The 16,984-nt window shown below is 43.4% G+C and overlaps 1 protein-coding gene across 3 annotated transcripts in view; it reads right to left on the minus strand.

Annotated features, from left to right (window-relative positions):
- Window positions 1-16,491, minus strand: part of SHISA6 (shisa family member 6) — a 432,254-nt gene extending 415,763 nt beyond the window's left edge. For 2 of the 3 annotated variants that reach the window (XM_042454345.1, XM_042454343.1), the window contains exon 1: window positions 14,563-15,679. In XM_042454345.1, coding sequence (XP_042310279.1) covers window positions 14,563-15,233 — 671 coding nt within the window. In that variant the 5' untranslated portion in view covers window positions 15,234-15,679. Of the gene's footprint in view, window positions 1-14,562; window positions 15,680-16,421 lie in introns of those variants that run through there. The other variant, XM_042454344.1, reaches the window with a different exon arrangement.
- Between the last annotated feature and the right edge of the window lie 493 nt (window positions 16,492-16,984).

The raw sequence follows: 16,984 nt of genomic DNA on the forward strand, positions 1-16,984 counted from the left end.
GAAAACAAAAAAGTAGTGTCATGCTCCAGTGCATCTTCATGCCATTTCCAGTTTTAAAAGTACTGTATTAGTGTTTAAATTGTACATTGAGTCATCCTATTCCTTCTTCCTAGACAGCTTGTCTTTATTTTGTTAATAAAAATTACAAATGTAATGGATATGTTAGCATACATTATCACTGATAAGGAAAGTGAATCTCATGTTTCATATCCTAAAGAGGAATGAAATGAATATTCACATATCTTTTCACCTTCAGCAAGAAAGGATGTTCTGGTATATTAGGATATCCCACTGAGAAAATAGTCAATCATTCCCTAGTAATCCTCCACAATTTTTGCAAAAAACAAACAATATTTTGGTGAGGAAAATACTTTTTTTTGCACTAAAAATGTATTTTGTGCAAAATACAGTTTTACACACAAATACATTAGGTTTTGCACGAAATTTGTTTTTGCCAAATTAATTTTGGCCACAAAAATGAATTTAGAAAAATAATTAAAAAATAGTAATACTTTTTAAAACTGCCCCCAAACTCTTGAAAACTCATCCAGCAATCCCTATCCATAAATGCACCTGTACAGAGAAACCTGGGCATAAGGATCTGACACAGTAGCTGTCAAAGCATTTAGACATCACAATAAGCCATAGGTAATCATGACAGGAAGGAATCTGACCTTTTGCTGGGCTTGTAGGCTCCCCTACCCTCTCCCACCCTCCACATGGTGGAAATGTAGAAGTTTCTGCTTCCACATTGGATAATTTTAAACTAGTTTGTTTGGAAACAAGACAACGTCAAGCCATGGGTTTGGATACCAAATTAAATTCTTATTAATCTAAACTGGAAATGGAAGCTTCTGATGTCTTGCTAAGAACCATGCTAGAAGAAACAAGTGGGGGGTGGGGGTGGAAGCCTATGGATCTGAAGGAAGTCTACGCTCATTCCTGTCACAATAAACCATGTATGCAAAGAGATCTTGAAGCACCGTTGAGACTTTGACCCTGTACAGCCCGGCCTGAAAGGCCGGCCTGGGGACAAAGTCGGGACTTAGCATCCTAACGATGCACACCCAACTCTGCTCCCCCCCAGGGCACTCTGATGTTGCACGCCGCTCCACACAGTGGAGTGCATAACAACAAAGACTGAAGATTGGTGACTCAAGCAATATGTACAACTTGTGGCCAACCAAAGGTAACAGACCTGGTAAAGCAAGAAAACAGGGTGAAAAGCCAAATTCAGGGAAATAACATCTGCTTGCCGTTTGTTGAAGCACTCTCCTTGTAATGCTTGTTACTTCATCTGCATCTTCTGACTTTCTACTTCAGAAAGGGAGCTAGATCTGCAGTATGCATGCATTTTATTTTGGAATGTGAACTGAAGCCATGCACACTCTTCAAATTGGGCTGGGGAGCACAGCACTGGTGTCAGAAGAATTCACATTTATGAACTCAATTGTGATTAAGGCTTACTCAGCCACTGGGATGTCTTATCAAACTGAACAGTCTCATTCTCTAGTTACGAAGCACTGTCCCTATGCCACTTCCTTCCTAAGTTTGTATCATTTGGCATTAAGATAAAACCACCACTGCAACCCCCGCTCTAGATGATTAGCTGTTTTCTAATTAAAACAATATTGTTTGAGAGCCACTTCAAAAAAAGAAAAAAAAAAGAGAAGGCACCTTTTCCCTTGTGCATTTGATGGAGATGACTGTTCTATCACACACGCAACACATGACATTTCAATTGGATGTTTCTCAGCTGCCAGCAGGAACAATGGGAATGGAAGACAAATATAAGAGGCTTGATCTTGCCAACCTGATCTCAAAAGGAGCCAAAGGCATCCTACTCACTTTCAGAAGGGCTGTAGGTCTGGGCAGAATATGACACAGTAAGAAAGGTGTTTTGTGCCAATAATACATCTTAGATCAGAAAAACAAATCTTGCCTAAGAGGATGTTCACCTACCTGAGCAGATGGGAGAGCCAGGTTGGCATAGAATCACAGTCATATTGTCAGATGATGGCTCACTGTGACACATCCAATTTTGAGTAAGATCATCAAGAGCTGAATTCTGATAACAGGATTGAAGCTAACTATGCACCTACACAACTGTCTATGTAGTGAGTTGACTTGAGTCATAGTGCAACAGAGAATGCTTGGTTAGAATGCCCTACAGGGACATTCGTCTTCCATTGATAGCTACTGTTGTTGTTGCTGTTGTTGTTGTTTCCAACTCATGGGGACCCTAAGACAAACCTATCATTGTGTTTTCTTGGCAAGTTTCTTCTGAGAGGGTTTTCCATTGCCATCTCCTAAGGATGAGAGTGTGACTGACCCAAGGTCACCTAGTGGGTCTAGCAATAGTAATAGCAATAGTGGTTACATTTCTATACTGCTTCATACCGAACTGAGAAGTCTCTATGTGGTTAAAACGTGTAAGTTAATTGCCCCCAACAAGCTGTGTACTCATTTTAGCGACCTCAGAAGGAAGGTTTACATGGCTACACCAGGATTTGAAAGGATCCAGAATCATAGTCCAGTGCCGAAACCACTATATCACACTGGCTCACTCCATAAACAACAAACTGGTGAAAATGCTGCCTTTGAACTCACTGAGAATTATATGGCCATCATCAAGAAATTCTATGGGAGAGACACTCAGACCTGGGTAAGTTACAGTAAGCAGCAGAATATGTGATTGTGACCCCTGTGACAGCTATCCCTGAAGCAAAACCTGATTCATTAACTGTTTAAATTAAATAGCCTGTTTCAAGTCATATGAACACACATCCCCAAATTTATATATCAATTGTAACACAGTTTAACTGTGACAGAATAACCATGGGGGATTTGAAGGGGGTACTGAGAATTCTCTGTTCTTTATACCTTCCCCCTGAAGAATTTGATCTGTTCTGTAAACGGCTTTTAAAATTTTGATGGAAAAACTAATGATAAATATAACCAAAAACAAAGGATACCTGAACTACCTGTAGTTTATGTAGATTCACCTACAAAAATGTACTGATACATCTACAGAACTTATAACAACTGTGATTAAGGAAATAAGATAATATAAAACAGCCAGCATGGTATAGTGGTTCAAGCGCTGAACTCCAACTCTAGAAACCAAAGTTCAGGTCCCTGCTCAGCCATGGAACCCCACTGGATGACCTTGACCAAGTCACACTTTCTCAGCCTCAGATGAAGGCAAAAGCAAACTCATTCTGAAATCTTGCCAAGAAAACCCAGTAATATGTTTGCCTTAGGGTTGCCATAAATTGGAAATGACCTGAAGGCACACAACAACAACAACAACAACAACAAAATCATTTAAAAACAGTACATGAGAGACTTTCTGTGCACTGCAAAAATAAATGAGCAGAATAATGAGAGTAGCAATGTCAGCCACGACTATATACACTGCATATTTAACACATGGGGGGAAAGTGCCAATCACTGGTAAACTGTGTTTTACAAGTGAAAGTGTGATGATTAGTCTGTCTTTCTGTCTGGATCCATACTGTGCATCCATTAATTGCTCTATTAGGACACAGCTTCCTTTGGAGCAAGAATTCAGGAAACAAAGAAGCAAGTAGATGATTGAGGGGACAAATGACAAGATATTCCAGATTACCTCATTTCAAACTAAACTCTCATTGAAGTGAAACAACCCCCTTTCATTCAAACTACTGTTTTGCCATTAGGCTGTCTGGTGGGAAGGGGATCTTGCAGAAAATCAGCAAGGCCTTCAGAGGCAATAGTGGCTTCTCTGCTCACTTTTCTATGCTGCCTGGCCAGAGGCAAGAGGCTGTCAGAGATTATTTATGCTGACAACAGGGCAGTTCACCTGAAAGGATGAGTCTCCCTTGGGACATGCAGGCGGGGGGAGGAGCAGTAAGTCAGGATTCTGCTGAACTGTCTGCCATTCACTGGACAGTCTGGAACCTCTCTTCAGACTACAGCCTGAGTACCACTAGGAGGTCACAACACTATCCAAACAGGCAGGCCTCCATCAAACAGGACGTAGCTTACATCATATATATGCTGCTCTTCATCCAGGCGGTACTGAAAACTATTGCATATCATGCCACAAAAAGCACAGAAAGCACATATTTATGCAGTGCAGCACTGTACCTTAATGCTAATTTTTTCTATCTACTCCACCCACTGCTCCCTCAATATAAAAACATGGATGGATCTATTATACTCATCCCTTCCTTTGGCTTTATATAGATTCTCTGAGGAAGGACTGCACAGCAAGGGGTTATTGGGAACAATGGCCTAATATAAAAAGCTGTATGAGGGTGGAGGCGTTGAGCGATTGTTAGGCTGACAATGATTGCCATTGACTGCCAACTCATTTTGGTGTAAGTTTCCAGCTTTATAGTTCTACATGCATGAGTTGGTTTGTGAAGCTATCTGTGTACTCTTGCATCCTGCTTACGGCTGTCGGTGAGAGCGCACGTTGGTGGTTCACAATGTACATGCCGAGAGAGTGGGCTGCACATTCAAACACTCAGATTACTCACATTCATGGATCATAATAAACAATAAAGATCCACTGTCTCTTTACAAAGGGACTAAAAAGGAAGGAAGACCAAGGTATGACAAGCACTGGAACATCACACCAAAGAGCAGTTGCCTCTCCGGTAGAGATACAAGCCTGAAAACTGGCACCCAAAATTGTACATATACCATACCTGTGTCATGTTTTGACACTTTGAAGTTCAGTTATCAATAGAAGAAAGATGCTTGGCACCTTCTGTTTAGTGGTGTATATATGTAGAAATAGCAGCTTTTCCCTGTAAAATAAACTGAGCAGTGACTAGGAAGGTGTCCAGCCCCACTGCCATGCATACTGGCAAAACCTACTATTTCTGCAAGTCTTTTTCTTCCCTGAATGATACTGCCAGTGTATATTTTGTACTCAGGAATTGGTTTCTATTTACAAAATGTAATGAAAGCAAGACTTCACTCTCTTCACTATCAGGACATCATACAGTTCGAAAATATAGAGATGAATTTTTGGAGGTATTCCCATTCTTTTCAGTTATGTAGGAAAACAACAAAATCATTCAAGCCACCTTGGAATGGCTCATCTGAAGTTGAACACAGAGAGAGCCAGCTTTATTTCTCAGAAACAGACCATGCCTGATATAAAGCCAGAAGCTACACATATTCACACATCTGCTCATGCAGATTAGCATGTATGGGATTTTAGTCATTTAGTGGAGTGAGAGGACAGAATTAAGGACCTAACTAGGGAAAGAGCAGTATAACATAAAATCATATGGCAAAATCCAACTGATATGTGTGGAAGAGGTAAGTCTCTGTGTAAACAAAGTCTGGCTGATGGATGGTTCCAGGACAGATAGATAGATAGATAGATAGATAGATAGATAGATAGATAGATAGATAGATAAGATAGATAGCCTGTAAAATCATAATGAGGTTAACAAGTTAACAAAACTTTTAAAAACCTGTGAATAAATCCAGTCTTGTAACATTAAGGCTATGGATTACTAGTTTTATGTACTGTACTGTACTGTACTGTACTTTTCTGAAATAAGAAATTCAGGAAAAAATATTACCAATGAAATGAGAATAGAATACTTCTCACTAATGGGTAAGTACCATTTTTCTCATGTACTATGCATATACATGAGTGGAATTAATACACCGATGGGAAAAGCATGGCTGACTCAAATCTAAAAATGTCAGATCAAGAGCATAAATTCCATTTATGTAGAACCTCTTACACATGGAAAATGTAGATCATAATTAGAGTCTCAGTTAGAATCATAGAATCATAGAATCATAGAGTTGGAAGAGACCGCAAGGACCATCCAGTCCAACCCCCTGCCCTGCAGGAAATCTCAATCAAAGCATGCCCGACAGATGGCCAGCCGGCCTCTGTTTGAAGACCTCCAAGGAAGGAGACTCCACTACATTCTGAGGCAGTGTGTTCCACTGTCGAACAGCCCTTACTGTCAGGAAGTTCCTCCTAATGTTGAGGTGGAATCTCTTTTCCTGGAGCTTGCATCCATTGTTCCAGGTCCTGGTCTCTGGAGCAGCAAAAAACAAGCTTGCTCCCTCCTCAATATGACATCCCTTCAAATATTTAAACAGGGCTATCATATCACCTCTTAACCTTCTCTTCTCCAGGCTAAACATAAATAAATAATAATAAATTTTATTTTTATATCCCGCCCTTCCAGACGATCAGGGCGGCTTACAAAATGCAACAAGTGCAATCAAAATACAAAGGTTAAAAACATATAACAACAACAACCTTAAAAATAACAATAAAAAGCCCCTTAGCCCAACCTCATGGCCACGGAAGAGGAGGGAGGCCCACAGGATATTTAATCGGGGAATGCCTGTCTGAATAGGAAGGTTTTGAGGTCCTTCCTAAATTGGGCCAGGGTGGTAGATGAGCGGAGCTCCGTGGGCAGCGTGTTCCAGAGGGCTGGGGCAGCTGTGGAAAAGGTCCTTCTCGAAGTGGAAGCTAACCTGGCCCCAGGCACCTTCAGCAGCTGCTGCCCAGATGTTCTGAGGGTGCGAGGCGGAATGTACGGAGAGAGGCGGTCCTTTAGGTATCCTGGGCCCAAGCCATTTAGGGCTTTATAGGTAATAACCAACGCCTTATATTGAGCTCGGAAGCGAATGGGCAGCCAATGGAGATCTTTTAGCACAGGTGTTATGTGGCTGGTCCTGGAGACGCCAGTGACCAGCCGGGCTGCCATATTCTGTACCATTTGCAGCTTCCGAGTTTGGTATAAGGGTTGCCCCATGTAGAGTACATTGCAGAAGTCCAGTCTCGAAGTTACCAGAGCATGTACAACAGTTTCTAGGTCCCTCTGGGCCAGGTATGGGCGCAGCTGGCGAATCAGCCGAAGCTGATAACATCCCCAGCTCCCTAAGTCATTTCTCATAGGACATGGTTTCCAGACCCTTCACCATTTTAGTTACCCTCCTTTGGACATGCTCCAGTTTCTCAATGTCCTTTTTGAATTGTGGTGCCCAGAACTGGACACAATATTCCAGGTGGCGCCTGACCAAAGCAGAATAGAGTGGCACCATTACTTCTCTTGATCTAGACACTATACTTCTATTGATGCAGACTAAAATTGCATTGGCCTTTTTAGCTGCCGCGTCACACTGCTGACTCATGTTCAATTTATGGTCTACTTGGACTCCTAGATCCCTTTCATACTCGTTGAGCCAGGTGTCACCCATCCTATATCTGTTCATTTCATTTTTCCACCCTAAGTGCAGTACCTTACATTTCTCCATATTGAATTTCATTTTGTTAGCTTTGGCCCAGTTTTCTAGTCTGTTCAGGTCATTTTGGATTTTGATCCTGTCCTCTGGAGTATTAGCTATTCCTCCTAATTTGGTGTCATCTGCAAATTTGATGAGTATGCCCCCAATTCTGTCATCCAAGTCATTGATAAAGATGTTGAATAGCACTGGGCCCAGGACAGACCCCTGTGGGACCCCACTGGTCACTTCCCTCCAGGATGAAAAGGAGCCATTGTTGAGCACCCTTTGGCTTCAAGTGGTCAACCAATTACAAATCCATGTAACAGTTGCCTTGTCTAGCCCACATTTTACAAGCTTGTTTGCAAGAATGTCATGGAGAACTTTGTCAAAGGCCTTACTGAAATCAAGATATACTATATCCCACAACATTCCCTTCATCTAACAGGCTGGTAATTTCATCAAAAAAAGAGATCAGGTTTTTTCTCTGACACCTGTCTTGACTTTTTGTGATTATGGCATTGCTTTCTAGATGTTCACAGACTCTCTTTTTAATGATCTGCTCTAGAATCTTTCCTGGTATAGATGTCAGACTAAGGTAAGTGAGCTTGGTAAAGGTGGCGCAAAGACTATCAGGCCCATCAGTAAAACAGAAGGCAAGACAGTACTAAGACAGTATGACATTTTAGTGACAAAGATGAAAACACAGCTGGCAAGTAAAATTATCTCAGTAGAGCGTGATGGTGTGGGTAGTACACATTTAGCAAACTAGGGTCACATTCCTAACACTTGCAGAAAATGAAATAAATGGCCAGTGTCTGCAGGCAGTCAGTATTTTCTTTTCTGTTTCATCTCCAATTACAGTTGGAGGTAATAGAGAAAAAATTAAGATACTTAGAAAATTAAGATCCCTAACGGCAACCTATTTCCCTCCGGAGGGAAGCCACAGCCGCCAAACTGTGCAGCTTCCCTCCAGAGTAAAAAGAACCCACTATTTCTGGCTTCTTTTTACGGTGCTGGAGTGACGTCGTGAGTGCATAAACAACGTGCGGTGCCGTACAGATGCTGCACGGTGCTTACGTCACAATGGCAGTGCCTGTGTACACGGGATGCAGCCATTACTACGCTGCCAGTCCGTGCTAGGGTTAGGGAGTGTGTGGTTGGTCCCTAACCCTAAAATCGGCACCAGCACGGCGCATTTGGCTCGTCTGTTCTGGGCCTAAATTTCCAAAATCTCCTCTTCTGGTCAGATGGTGTTATCATTTAGCCCATGACTCATTGAGCAGAGAGCTAAACATTATAAGGCCTGGCTTAGAGAAATAGCACCTCTGAAAGTCAACAGAGACTATACCTCAACAAGTTTACCATAGAAATGACGTATCATGGCTGTAGGTTTGCAATGCTGCCAATACAGTTGGTGGAAGAAGAACCCACATGGTTCTAAGTGCACCAAGCAAGTTGTTTGAATATTGAGCAGTGTGCTTATTTTGGGTGGTGGCTTCCCTTGAGGCCACAACTAAACTGTTGGCTCCAGCAAATACAATATGTAAGAAATCTTCAACTACAGCATGTATGATGTCAGATATCCCATTGCCAACACTATTGCTAAAAGTGCAGATAGGGATATTCTGTTTAAGACATAATCACATAGATTGTCAATGGTACTGACAAAAACTATTTCAAAGTGAAAAAATATATTTCATGGGACAAAAGAAATGTAGTTTTGGGGGAGTTTCAGGAGCACCCACCAACATGGCCAAGACAGCCAGTATGACAGTAAGTGCAACAGAAAAAAAATAACAGTGTCATCTTGATAATACTAGATGATGAGCACTCAAAGATGAAATACTAACTTTTAGGAAAGCATAAAATAAAGGTGGTTCATTTCAGGGAAATTCATGAAGTATGAAGAGAGCCAAAGCGCCACACATTCCATCCACTTCCATATCAGTATAAATATATAGTTCACCCTTTCTTCTAAGCACCACTGAAGTATGGTGAGACTGAAGAGAACAGTTACATTTGATGAATGTTTTTGTTTGCGCATCGAAATGCAGAAAGAAACACATCTGATTTAAATCACACTCTGTTTCCTTCTCTCTCTTGTTCTTTCTCTCTTTCTCTCTCTCTCAGAGACAGAGAATGAGAGAGAGAGAGAGAGAGAGAGAGAATAATTGATTCTGATAGGGATAAATTCTGTTTAAAATGATCTGGTCAAAGCTGAAGTCTCACAATTTAAACTACCATGCATAATAGACAGAAAGAGTACAAATCATTTATTTAGGCAAGATCATTGCAAGGCTATGTGCCTTAATATAAGAATATACTTCCAATCATGATCATTTCATGGAGGGGACCATCTGGGGAAAGACTAACCAGGATACTCAATTACAATACTGCGGGCTAGAAAGGGATCTTCATGCTATGCATCATAGCATACACAATCCATATACAAATAACAAACAGAAAGAGACTTGTAAAATACCCTTGCTAAAGACACTTGTCTAAAGCTTCAATGTTGTGGTATCCTTGACGTTTAATAAAGTATTCTAAGATAATTTAAGTAAGGAATCATAACAGATTTTAGAGAAGAGAAAAAGTGTGGTGCCACCTGTTATGACAATAAGAGTATTTTTGCCTGTAACAATTGGGGCTGAAGTACATACTTATGTTTCAGCTATTTAACTTATCTGCTTAAAATTCAGAAGAAACTGCTCTAATAATTACAATGGTATTTTATATCTGAAATGCTATCTTCCATAATAAATAAATATTTGTTTTGTTTAACAGTTTTTTTGCTATACGTAATTCAAAACTCTAACTCATCCCTTGTCTGGCATTTGAGACATTATATTGAATATAATATAGAATAGATTAAATTGCATGCTGTTACAAAGCTAGAAATATGTGCTTGTAGAAATATATGCTGCATAAGCTGATCTCACCTGTACATAGGCATTAAATGAGTGGCCAATGCCACTCTCAACATATTATCAAACAGGAAAAGTGCATCTTTATGACAGAGACAATGACAGAAGAACTTTCTATTTGTGAAATGCAAGTTTTACAATAAACACAACAATGGTGGATGTTATGTGTACAGATGGGTAAGGTAAGATATCAGTTGTGTGAAAGGAAACTGGGAGGCCTGGTATCCATCTGAAGAACCCTAAGGCTGAACTTTTAAAGCTCCCTCAAAGAAAAAAATAAACCTTATCACTGTACCACAAACCCTTCTACCAAATTCTAATCTACATGAAATCCATTACAGTTTAGGGCTTGATTTTGTTCCCACTGGAATCCAAGGGACAGCATTTTGTTTAAACAAAAGCAGTTCTACATTCTTTGCACCGAGTTCTTTGCAGCAAGTATTTTATTCATTACATTGTCAAATATGAAAAGGTACTTCCAGTTTTTTAGCTTATTACCTAGCCCTGGCAATTCTGCCCAACTTGGTTTGACAAGTAACCAACCAGTTCATATAGTGTAATACTGCATATTCTTGACTGGCATCTACCCTATACCATTTGGTTAACTCTGGAGTACAGAACATAAACCTGCACAGAGTTGGAGGATATGAGCAATGCAGCGTTTCTAAACAATCTAGAGATGCTGTGGCCATAGTCCCAAGAAGAGGCACTACTGGGGGAGGGGAGAGAGGAGTCTGATCACAGAACCCCTGCTGAATCTTGTTTAACTGTCTTTAAAACAAGTAAACATCAGACTGTGCAGCCTCCTAATAGCAGACAAAATGCTTCATAATATTTAAATATGTGTGCCAGCGTTGATCAAATTCAGGTTAAACATCTCTGAAAGGTATAATCTTTTGTCATCTACTATGTTCTAATAATAAAAGTCAGTCAGCTCTTTCAAAGACACTTGAAATCATTTTTCCAACATTCAGTCTGTCATTCATTCTTTCATACCCTTCATCTACATATATGTGATTCATTTCATTATTTTGAATTCATCTTTTAAAAGGAAAGGGAAAAGAAAGAATCAGAAATGACAAAAGGTGTTTTGACAGGGCTGACAAGGCTCCTTACAACCTTGATAGGAGGTCTGCACCACCCCCACCACCCCAGGACTATACATAGCAACAGGAACATGTGGAAAAGAGGAGCATGTGCTCGGTTTTCAGATTCATGAGGGACACGATCTGTCCACTGGAATGCCCCAGCCATGGCACAGGAGCCACAGAAACAACAAGAACAAGCCTTCTATCTATCCTTCATGCCAAAGGTCTATAGTCTCAGGTCCTGGTAACCAACAGTGCTCTGTTTTAGCTAGTACAATAACATTTTAACTTTGACCCTTATTTTAAGATGGTGTCATTTCTGGGATACCATTACTATTACTCAGTATATTGTAGTGTTCATATCTATGCTTCAAAGAACAAAGAATCCTCTAAATTCAGATTCACTCCTTGTCTTCAGAGCTTAAGATTTCAGTTGTTTCTGATTCAGTGTGCATATGTATATGTAACTGTGCGTAACTTACACTGGATGGTGGGCTGTCTTGCACTGCATATTAAATAGTAGGTGAATGAAAGAAATTAATTAAGGTATTGCTTTTAATTCTCATAGATTGGAGAAAGGCAGTGGGAAGGGGGAACCTATAAATTCAGGCCTGTTTGTGACCGCTCTTGATATTATACTGAGAGAATTGCTGCACTGTATTCCATGCGCTAAGTAAAACACACTTGCTTCTCAGTCAATAAACTGTTATCAGGTCTTTTGGGGGAAATAGCACACACAGTCTTTGACTGATGACTTAAAAATAAAGGCTAATCATGTGAAGGCAGATGTTCCTCTTTTAGGATTGCTTCTGTTACTGATTCTTAAAAAGTGGCCCAATTAGTTTACATGTTTGTGTTTGAGGGACACATACATCCAAAAAAATATTATTAGGCAGTGTTCTGAGGTCCTGCCTCAGCAATGCACATTAACTGGAGAAAGGTACTGGCCACTCACAGAGGTAAAATGAAGGGCACAAAAGCTGACTTTTCCTGTGTCCAATTTATTTCTGCTACGCAACACTCCCAAGGAATCTAAGCAGCCCTTGCTTCTACCATTCTCTTAACAACAAAAAGAGGTAGCCCAGTGTGTCATGTTAATCATTGAAGTGTTGCTTTAGAACATCCCAAAAGAAACATTTGTAACAGCTGCTTGGTGCTGCAGGTATGGAGAGGAAAGAACTAGACAGCCCCCCAGAACATAATGGGGTATCTGAATAGCACCCTTCCTGAGAAGCACAATTAAATGATTGCTGTTGCAGTTAGCAGGGTGAAAATTTTCTTTTCTGTTTTTTCCCCACTTGGGAACAAAACTTGGCACTTGGACAACATAAACAAAAAGGAGCAAGGCGTACAGTGTGCAAAGGGAAAGGAGGCACCACAGCAAAAGCTGGATGTGCCAGTCAGAGGATTCAGAGGGTGAACATGCAAGCATGCTGGGGTCAGGTGGGTTGTGGAGTGACATAGGCTAAACAGGTGGCAAAGGGGAAAGAAGAGAAGCCTGGAGGAAGAGTTAAAAAGACAAAAAAAGAGTTGCCAAAAAGAGCAACAAAACTACCTTCAGGAAATCATAGCAAAAGTTTCATAAGTTATGAAAATGTAATAGGCTCATTGAAAAGGCTCAATGAGCCCTTTGTTCAGTTTGACCATTATAGAAGCAACTTGTCTAGTGCTAAACCCAAGAGGACCCAAGAGGTACTAACGCCAGAAGATGGGAGAACCATGTCCACGATTGATGCTTATGTGAAGGCATATGTGAAGGACAGAAAGATAACGGAATACTTCATTTGAAAGGAAACAGAGGCAATACAGAAAACTGCTTCTTGCAGTTTCACATAAACTGCTATTAAACTACAGTGCTGAAATGAGGAATGGGGGATTTCCTCCAGTGCTGTATTTAAAATATAAAATAAAAGTCAGCACTGTTGACTGTGGACAGCTATTTTGTTACTTTAGGCCTGCTGGCATTATATAATTCTCTGCTTTGTTGTTAGGATGTTGCCAGTCAAGAATACGACATGCAAATAGAAAGATCTTAAGGACTCCTCAAAGACAAGGATTAAACACCTGTTAATTTCAGGATATTATCAAGATGGTGGCAGTGAGAGCATTGAAAGCTCTTTGGATTTTGGAGAAATAACTGAAAGGTCTAATTTTCAAAGCCTGTGACGTCAGGCTTCCAGTCTTGTCAGAGCTGGCAATCTCAGCTGTGATAATTAGGCTATAAAATAATTCTCATTATTAATGGAGAACTGAGACACCTACACCATCCACTTAACTGAGCGAGATTTTCCAACTGCAGCAGGATACAGATAGCTGAGTCTCAAATAAAATTCCCTGTCTCTCTCCTTCAACATGACCAACTCAAGAAAAGCAGGGGTTTTTTTTCTTTCTTTATTCATATAAATGATTACTATGGATTTTCCTTCATAACTCTCCATAACTCAGATATAACCAAGTTTCTCCCTCTCTTTGTTGTTCATGTAGACATGCTATTATTTTTGTTTGTTTCACTGTAACTATTTATATCATCCCCCATATTATAATTACAGTACTTCAAAATCTTTATATTACATATCTTACAATATACAATTAACAACTATTTCTGGTGTCTGTTTTATTAACCCCAATTCACATCTAAAGCACAATCATTTCCATAGCTGGGAAAGCACACTTGCTTCCCAACTGATTGTCCTGTCCTCCTTAGGAAAGGGGTATCTTTAATCTCAAAGTAAGTATACAAAAGGGAAGGAATAAAAACAGTTTGTAGCAATGTGGAATAGCTCTCCCTAAAGAGGCAAGAAGTTTTGGAAAAAATGAAGTCCTAGAAAGCAAGTCTGACTCTCTCTCTCTCTCTCTCTCTCTCTCTCTAGCTTCTATTCTTACTGGGTTGTAAAAAAAATCTCTTTGAGGATTTCTGCAGTGCCCAGACATCTTTTTTAAAATGTATGAAGTGATGTGTGTATGTTTATCTTCTGCTGGGAGGAGCAAGGATAGGAGATCTTAACAGTACAGCAGGTGGATCAAGTGTCTCAAAGAGAACTCCTTCATCCATCCAAACAGAATAAACTCTTCCAGGGAATGAGAAAAGCAATCACTGCATTTATAAGATGAACGTCAACTCATTACTCAAAGTGAGGGAAATTATGGTGTTCTGATTTCTTCCAAGCCTCAAGATGATGGATTTTTTTTAAAATTCACTTATTTACTTTTAGCGTTCACCCTGTCTAAGCAAACATTCACTGGTCAAGTTGTGGGAAAGGAAATAGAGGGACAGGGTTCCGTACCTGTGGATGTTCATCTCCTGCGGTGGTTGTCGGGCTTTGTCATAGGCCACCTTGGCAAAAATGCCCACAATGACAACAAAGGCAATGGCCCCACACGAAATGTAGACGGTAGCATTTGTGTTGTCCTCGTTTGGGTCATACCCATTGGGTATATCCCCTTGCCCATTATTACTGGTGGCAGGGGTCATAGGGTCAGTGCTGGGGCGTGGGCCCTGGTTACGGCACCTGTCCTGGTTGAGTTTCTCAGAGCGTTTGTTGCAGCAAAAGCGGTAGTAGCAGGTGCCACAGCAGTAGCGGAAATCCTTCTGGCTGTTGTTGCACTCAAACTCCTTGTCCCACTGCCCGCTCACATCGTAGTAGCCCTGGCAGGTCTCATAAGCTGGGACAGAGCTGCCTGCACTGCCACTGGAGGATGCCCTCGCCGGACCTCCAGCAGGACCGCGGCCACGGCTGCCGCCACCGCCACCTGCGAGGGCAGAAGAAGGTGCTGTGCTGGCTAGCGTCTGGTTCAGCTGCTCCTTGACTGGCTTGTAGGGTCGCCGGGGTGCAGCCGCCCCCTGGGTCCGGTTGCCCTTGGGTGTCCGTGGGGGCCCAGCTGCCTGAGTGGTCAACAGCAGTGCCAGGGCATACAAGGCCAGTGGCAGGAGCAGCAGGAGCTGCCTCCACCCCATGGTGACCCAAAGGAGTGGGAAGTGTGAGGTGGACGAGGTGGCAGTGCCTGCGGGGCTTTGCCCAGCCCAACTTCAGCTACGGACCTCGGCTCTGCCACGCCATGGGTGGTGATCCGGGTGAGACACAGGCTTCACGGGCAGCAGGGGTGGCAACAGCAGCAGGCCCATTTAGGAGCAGCAGCAGCAGCAGAAGCCACCCAGGTTCAGTCCACTCCTTCTCTGGAGATGCCACTTCATCCTGACAAGAAGCAAGAAGTGCCTCCCAGCTGTCTCTGGGGAAAGGTGCGAGGAGGATGTGTCACCGTCCTCTTGGTCACAGCTCCTCCCAGGATGGGCTACAAGAAGAGAGAGAAGGAAGTATCTCAGAGTCTACCTGGCCCAGGAGGGGAGGGGAGAAGAGAAGAGGCTGCTGCTGGGGTTGTTGCCCTCAGAGGGGGCCTACTGGGGCTGAGAGTTGCCAGGGAGGAGGAAGGAGCTCCAGTCACCCACGGGATGCTGCCCTGGGTCTCCTCCAAGTTGGAGGAGGCAAGGAAGGCAGCCTCCCATGAAAGCTGGGATGGAGGAGGAGGAGGAGGGGAAGGAGGAAGAGGATGAAGAGGAGGAGGAAAAGGAGGAGAATGAAGGAGGGGGTTAAGAGAAGGAAGAGAAGGAGAAGGAAGAGGAGAAGAGGGAATGAACAGGAGGGGATGAAAAAGAGGAAAAGGAGGAGGAGGAGAGCAGGAAGAAGGGAGGAAGCACAAGAGGAGGAAGAGGAGAAGGGGGAGGAAGAAGAGGAAAAAGTAGGAGGAGTATGGGATGAAGAGGGTAAAAGGAAAGAGGGGAGAGTAAGAGGAGGATAGGAGAGGAGGAAAAGGAGGAAGAGAGGAGGTGGAGAGGAACTCGTTGAGACCGGAGGAGGAGGCTGGAGGAGGGTGGGCAGGTGTCTCTCTCTGTCTGCTGTGCCACCTCCGGGGCATGAGCCTCAGCAGAGAGTGGGGCAGCAACAGCTCTGGCTCCTCGGATGCCAACCCAGGCAGGGCAGGGAATTCCCTTGGCACCGTCCCCGGAGAGAGGAAGAGAGAGAGGGAGAGAGGGAGGGAGCAGCAGCAGCAGCCAAAGCAGCCTGGCCGGCGCCCAGTGCCCTCCCTGCCCGCATTGCCCCAGGTCCCCCTGTTGCCCTGTCTGCCTGCCCTCTCCTCCCTCACTCACCCTCTCGGGGCGGAGGAGCGGGGCCACTGCGGAGGGCCCGGGGGGCTCAGCAGCAGCCTCCTCGCAGCAGCGGCAGCAGCAGCAGAGATGCCAAGGCCGCCGGAGCCGGAGCCGGAGCCGCTGTCTGTGGGCTGGCGCTGGAGCGGGAGGGAGGGAGGGAGCCAGGAGCCAGCCCCAGCCCCGCCGCCGCCGCCGCCGCCGCCGCCTGCCTCTCTAGGCCCGCCCAGCGCTTGCCACCCCCGCAAGGAGTCCGGAGGAGCCCAGGGCAGAGGGAGGGAGGGAGAGCCTGCTGCAGCCCGCTCCCGGGGAGGGAGGGAGGGAGGCTGGCTGCTGCTAAGGCTGCTCCGGAGTCGACTCTGAGGGAGAAGAGGAAGGAGGAAGAGAAGAGCCCTTTGCTCTCAGCCCCCTCAGCCTTTCCTCCCTTGAGGCTGGAAGGGAACCTCAGAGGGCCGCTTACTCGGGAGGAAAAGACAGGAGTGGGGAGGCGCACACAGGAGGGGATTCCCGCCCCCTCCTTCCCTCCCTTCCTCCCTCTTTTCCTCCCTCCCTCCCTCTTTTCCTTC

Source organism: Sceloporus undulatus, chromosome 2 (assembly GCF_019175285.1).
Source record: "Sceloporus undulatus isolate JIND9_A2432 ecotype Alabama chromosome 2, SceUnd_v1.1, whole genome shotgun sequence".
NCBI classification, from domain to species: Eukaryota; Metazoa; Chordata; class Lepidosauria; order Squamata; family Phrynosomatidae; genus Sceloporus; species Sceloporus undulatus.